This window comes from Prunus dulcis, unplaced genomic scaffold, assembly GCF_902201215.1.
Source record: "Prunus dulcis unplaced genomic scaffold, ALMONDv2, whole genome shotgun sequence".
Taxonomy (NCBI): domain Eukaryota; kingdom Viridiplantae; phylum Streptophyta; class Magnoliopsida; order Rosales; family Rosaceae; genus Prunus; species Prunus dulcis.
The window spans coordinates 50,552-57,155 of NW_023010078.1; the positions used below are offsets into that span (position 1 = coordinate 50,552).

At 38.6% G+C, this 6,604-nt stretch overlaps 1 protein-coding gene across 1 annotated transcript; it reads left to right on the plus strand.

Moving 5' to 3' along the window:
• The first annotated feature begins 5,231 nt into the window (after positions 1–5,231).
• Positions 5,232–5,696, plus strand: LOC117612807. Its single transcript, XM_034341450.1, has one exon. The coding sequence runs from the start codon at positions 5,232–5,234 to the stop codon at positions 5,694–5,696; it is 465 nt and encodes a 154-aa protein (XP_034197341.1).
• Positions 5,697–6,604: the final 908 nt, after the last annotated feature.

Below are 6,604 nucleotides of genomic sequence, written 5' to 3' on the forward strand. Positions count from 1 at the left end.
TAAGGTAACGGGAACAAGCCGGAGAAATGAGAAGGGCAAGAAGGATAAGCATGGTGAAGCGCAAAGGAGTGGCTGGAGTTTTAAAGGTTTCACGTATGCTTTTCAGGTACATGGTAATAATGTTCATGTCAATTATGTTTTGTTTATCTTTAAAACATAAATAATGACTTTTGTCCTTTGAATTGTGTAGATTTGGGTATATGAATTAATTCCTAGAATGGCGGACCTGAATTACTGCAAGGTTGTTGATCCGACCGCTGTCCCGCGTATTTTGCGATGGAGAACTACTACGTCTGTTCCAGAGATGAGAAAGTTGAACAATTATTTTTTTCCAGAGCAAAGAGGTTTGGTTTGCAGCCCTTGGAACTATTGATAAGATTGAATGAATTTATTAAGTAGAATGATTTAATATGACTCTTGTCTGTGTTCTGAAACAGTCAGTTCAGTTGCGGGCGCTATGTCCGAGTGAAGAGGAAATGAGACAGCCATATTGGAGTTGGCCACAGGATCGCCCTGCTGTTGTCTCTGCAGAGCCAATTCCTTCTTCATGTGGTGATATTGATGAGTTGAACAAGGTGGTAAGCTTGTTGAGGTCCGAGTTGTTTCAAGTAAAGCGGGAAAAAGACGTCCTTCACTTAAAGGTCATACGGATGGAAAAACTGTTGGACCAATGTTTAGGTCCTCAGTTTGAGCAGGAAGTAAGGAGGGACCTAGCTTTACTGAAACAGAGGACTAATCGCTGTGTCGTCTCACATCTATTTAAGGGATATGCTGAAATGGATGACCTACTTCAACAGGATGAAGGGCCAAGTAACAGAAATGAGGGAGAGGAAAAGGAAGATGAAGGGATTGAAGGGGGAGTTGGGCCAAGTAATAGAAATGAGGGAGAGGAAAAGGGAGAGGAGGGGATTGAAGGGGCTGAAGGGCCAAGTAATACAACTGAGGGAGAGGAAAAGGAAGAGGAGGGGATTGAAGGGGGGGAAGTGCAAGGAAAACCAAGTGAGGTAGAGGAAGGGCAAAGGAAAACAAGTGAAGGAGAGCAAGTGCAAGTAAAAAGTAGCAAAGGAAAAAAAAGCCAAAGACAGAGCAGTGAGGGAGAGGAAGTGAAAAGAACGAGCAGTAAGGTTGAGAAACTGCAAAGGAAAAAAAGGGAGGGCAAGGAAGTGAAAAGACAAAGAAGTGAGGAAAAGGAAGTGCAAAGAAACCAATGTGAGAAAGAAGATAATGAAGTCATGTTGCTTGGGGGTGACATTGGCAAGAGCACGGAGGGGACACAGCTTGAGTTTAGTATCCGGGACATTGATTTGGATCAACACACAGCTGTGCTATCTAAGTTGAACGTCTGGTTGAATCATAACGGTAAAGCTTCCGCACAGGGGGTCCAATTAAGGAAAAGGAAGAGGATCATTCCGAAGTGGAAGATCATTGAAGCCAGTGAATTGGTTCCAAAAACTGCGGCACAGACAACCGGACTGAAGATGTTAGACCCAATGAAGGCGATTCCCCATGATGATCTGGTTAATTTGCTGAAACTTTGTTGGGAATGGCGCCAGGACCCAAAGTAAGTCCCTTGCAATTATAAGATAGAAGCATGACTGTATATAATTTTTAATATTGGCTATTTTCTAAAACTGTTTTTATTCATAGTTTGGTGATGCAATTTGGAAACGTGGAAGCTGAGATTGAATTCTTGGCTTCCCTCGTGAAAGCTGATGGTTGGCTGAAAGGAGATGTAAGTGTAATTGATTATGCATTTGTTTTAATGTCCATAGATTATGAGATTGACAAGAAAAACATGTTGCAGCACCTTGATTTGGGGTTGTATCTCATGCGGAAGCGACAACAACAGTTGGAGGAAGTAGAAATAGCTGACTCGACAACGACCGATGTTTTTTTTATGGTATGTCATCGGCCTTGACCAAGTGCCGTTAATAATTACACATTATCCATACACACCTTTATCGGAGGTGTTTAACCATTGATTGTTTTGTATTTCACAGAATCACATAAGTACTTGCTTTGAGGAGAATAAAAGGAAAAAACAGCAGGTTGGGTGGAAAATCAGAAAAAGTTTACTAAACGTTGTAAATGGGAAGGTTCCTCCGTGTGGGATGGATTGGCAGAATGTCTATAAGGTGTATACCCCATTTATGTTGACGAAGTACAAGCATTGGGTGGCTGTAATGATTGATCTGGTATTGTGTGAAATCAAAGTGTACGATTCAAAGGTTTCACTAATTCCAGATGACATCGTCAAGGAAGAACTCGCCCCGCTATCAATTACGCTTCCAAATCTTCTCAACACCATGGACTTTTATGAAGAAGGTGTTTATGCAAACAATTGCAGCCGAGATTGGTGGTGTCCGTGGCCAATAGAGCGTGTGGATGTTCCACAACAGTCTAATGAGTAAGCACCACTTTTTATTTAATTTTATTACTTTCAATTGTCAATTACGTTAGAATGTCATTAGTTGAATTGATCGAGTTCTTGTTTTGCTTCAGAGGCGATTGTGGCATGTTTGTGTTAAAGTACATTGAGCTTTTGAGCGCTCAGCTTCCGTTAGCTACTTGCACCTCGCACAACATGCCTTTTTTTTCGGTTGAAATTGGCTGCGGAGATAACAAGGGGAGATGCTTACTTCCCATGATATTGGTTGAAGATGACAAATGGTACATGAGAAGGTTTTGGGAATGTCCATTCTCAAACTAATGTAAATACACAATAGAGACGTACGGGTCCTTTTCGAATTATACCGCTAACTCCTTCATGACATTTACATGTTTGTTAACCAAACTGCATTGAATTGGAATTTTAAGACTGCATATGTGAATTGGGATTTGAAGATGGCTTTTTAAGTGTATTACATCATTGCAATGCGTTGATGCAAGCCACCATTAATCGCAATGTGTTGCATCATAATAGGTGTCTAAACATGCGAAAGGTTTTCGGCAGCTCAGTACCATAAAAGTAGAAACAAAGACCCATACACAAAATGAACAACAATTCACTTGCGTTTCGACAAGCAATACACACACAACAGACAAACAATATACACAAAATTGGCCTGCCATATTCAGACAATAGACATGCAATATACACACAGTATACATGCAATATATCCACAATAGACATGCAATATACACACAGTATACATGCAATATACACACAATAGACATGCACTATACACACAGTATACATGCAATATACACACAATAAGGTGGAAGTGATTTACACACAGTAGAGATGCAATATACACACAATAGTAGGAAAATATACACACAATAGACATGCAATAATGATGCAATATACACACAATAAGGGAGTGCAATAATGATGCAATATACTTCAGTCCCCAAGTACACCAACCCATAAGGAAGTCGTATTGAATACGATATTAACCTTAACAGTTGTTCTTCCTACTAAAAGAAATAATAAGGTCCGTTTCCCCCCTTCATTCTTACTTGAGTGATACTTGTGGCCCCAATAAACATCCAATATTGGGGCAATGATATTCCATATACATGCAGCAAACTATCAATAAACCTTCAATAAACATTCAATATCGGTTCTATAACATGCCAAATACATGCAGTTACTAATAATAAAGAAGGAAACACTCCTCTTAGCTTCAATAAACATTCACTATTTGTTCAATAACATGCGACATATGAGATTATAATAATAAATAAACCTTCAATAAGCATGTCAACCATCAATACATTGTCAATAAACATTCAATATCAGACCAAAAAAAACAAATTAATGCTTCGTATGATTTTATCGTATTGGCCCTGAATGACGGATTTTATCGTCTTCGTTATTAATTGGTTTTTGAAAGTAAGTGTTGGAACGTTTTTGCGTGTTTTCAAACAAATTAATGCATTTGTTGAAATTCAATGCCAATCCACGTATTTGAAGAACAAATATTACAAAATGGGTTTAGGGTCTCATTGGTGGTGCGTGCAACATGTCTTGTGCGGGAGAACTTTCACAATCTTTGAAACTGTGCAGTTAAATGATCATTAAAAGAACAAATAAAATGACAATTGATACAACTAATAAAACTAATACCAAGTCCTTAATGGACTTCAGCATGTTCAGCACTCTAGCATCATACGTGTCATCTTGATGTTCTGCTTAAGCGGAGGTTACATCAACCCATTCGAATCCATTGCAACTGGTGGCTCCCTAATTGCAGGCATCATATATGGAAAATAATTATGTCAGAGGTAGACATAGGTTTTTTTTTTCACCCACATACATATTCTTTAAATTAAAACTTACATAGGAGGTTAGACACTTCCAGAATGGCTTCCCTCGATTTTTTTCAGATTTTGAAACCCGAAGCACCATTGTAGCTCCACAATAGTGACACCTCTTTGTTTTAGCGGGCGATGAAGACGAAGACATGTTCAATCTTCTCAGTTGTAACTCTTCTCACTCAGATCTTCTCACTGAAACCTCTTCGGACTCATACCTTCTCACTCATAGTTGTGATTCATACCCCTTGACTCATAACCCTAAACTTGTACCTCATCTCTCTCTCATCTCTGCCCAAATCGAGTTATATTTATTTTTTTTGGGATAATTTGGTGGGTTGGTCACGATGTCGTCACATGTACCGTCAGCATTGTGACATCTCTTAGCCCGAAAAGCAATATAAACTACTTCACTACCAATTATAATTTCTGAAAAATGAGGGGACACTGCTTAAAATTTATTATTTTATTTATATTTCATTAAGGCAACTAGTTGGATAAGAATCCGTAATTATTGGTTCCATTTTAATAACATTACTAGGGGTAGTTGGGTGTGGGAAAATGGAAAAGTATATGATGGGTCCTTCTGTCACTAGTCAGTAATCCATCACATTTGTATCAATGAATTTGATAGTGGGATAATCCCAAATATGGCAATGCAAACAGCGATTTAATTAACTTTTTGACTGTCTGACTATGTATGCACCGTTTTGACGTTTTCCCTTCTTTTGTCTTCAGTTTTAATTCACTTCGGTTCAGTGTCTCTCAAAACGGTAAACTTCGAAATACCCCACCTGGAAACACCTTTTCAAAACACTATAAATCATCCGCTAAAACAAAACGTGTACCCCAAATATTCTCGTTTTGCACCTCTGCCACTCCTCAAATCGTTCCATTCCAAAAACTGTTGAATGAATTTGAAACACTTCACTACAATCGGAGGAAAGAGAAGGAAGCATGTCCATTTGGATATGCCCCAAGCCTTCATCCCGGAGTCCGCTTGGTTTCAAGTGATGTTATACGTGGCAACCGAATCATCGGAAGATCTCTTCCGTATGGCATCTGTGTGCCCATTGTTCCAAACTTTGGCAAACAGTCCACAAGTGTGGAACACCATTTCAATGGCAAAGTACCCATACCATCCTATCTGGTACCGGGCCAGACCTGCGGTCCAGCATTTCTTGGAACAATGCAGGGCTTGCGATAACCCTGAGTCCATATTTAGAGAAGCATTCGATATTTTTTTCAAGCACGGTAAGGTGGAAGCGTTGTATGGGATGGGCAATGCAGCCACGGCAGGCCATATGGAAGCGGCTTATGTAGTTGGACTACTTGGTATGTCCGGAATTGGTCAGTCAAAAGAGGATGCATTACAATTCTTGTGTTCTTTGAATCAGCGTAACAACATTGATATGAAAGGAACCGGGATGCTTTGACACGAAGATTAAACACAGCATGTGTTGCAACACATATCGTAGATATGTTTGACTATGGGAAGATTGAATTTAATCGCTGCAGCGCTTGTAACAACAATGAATGGTATTTTGTTATTCAAGGCTGGCCTAGTGAAGACAAGATAAATACTGCCTTCTGGACTTGTTGCAATCGATGCAAATGGCACCGTGAGAGTATTTTTTGGTTCAAACTGATGCGTGAGTATGTTGTGCGAGGGAATCACGTTTTTTTGCATTAGTTTGAGTACGAATTTACGGTTTTGATGCATTGTGGACTTGCTTCTCTTCACTTCTAGGTTGGCTGGCTACGTTGTACATATGTTGTATAAATGTTGTTTAAATGTTGGCTTTTTGTCATAAACCGTTTTATATATAAATGTATAATATTTATTATATAGGGGAATTATTACTTACATCATAGGCGGCTAGGATTGATATTTTACTGACACAGATATTTTGCTCACCGACCCCAATCTTCATATTTTGTAAACGAAAAGTCATGCATGGAGTAAATAGCTGTCTTTTCACCGGTGCTTGGGAATGACATTTTCCCACTCTGCAATGAAGGATTTGGTTACACGTTTCTTAAGCAAAAATTGAACACTGAATGACGTTGAATAATTTTTTTTTGTGGAAGGAGTACAATGGATGACTTGTATATTTCCATATTATGTTTCAAAACATCCCTTAAACCTAAAAATTAAAAAAATTAACAAATTGAAGAACAAAGAAACCGATGAGCACTACAAATGGCCTATTCACACGGAAAATAAAATTGTTTTCAACAAGTTGGACTAAATATAATTAACAAAGGGACACCGTCAAAAGTAAGATGATAATAATTATAATAATTGTGGATAAATAATAATAAAATACTAATGTAGCATAAC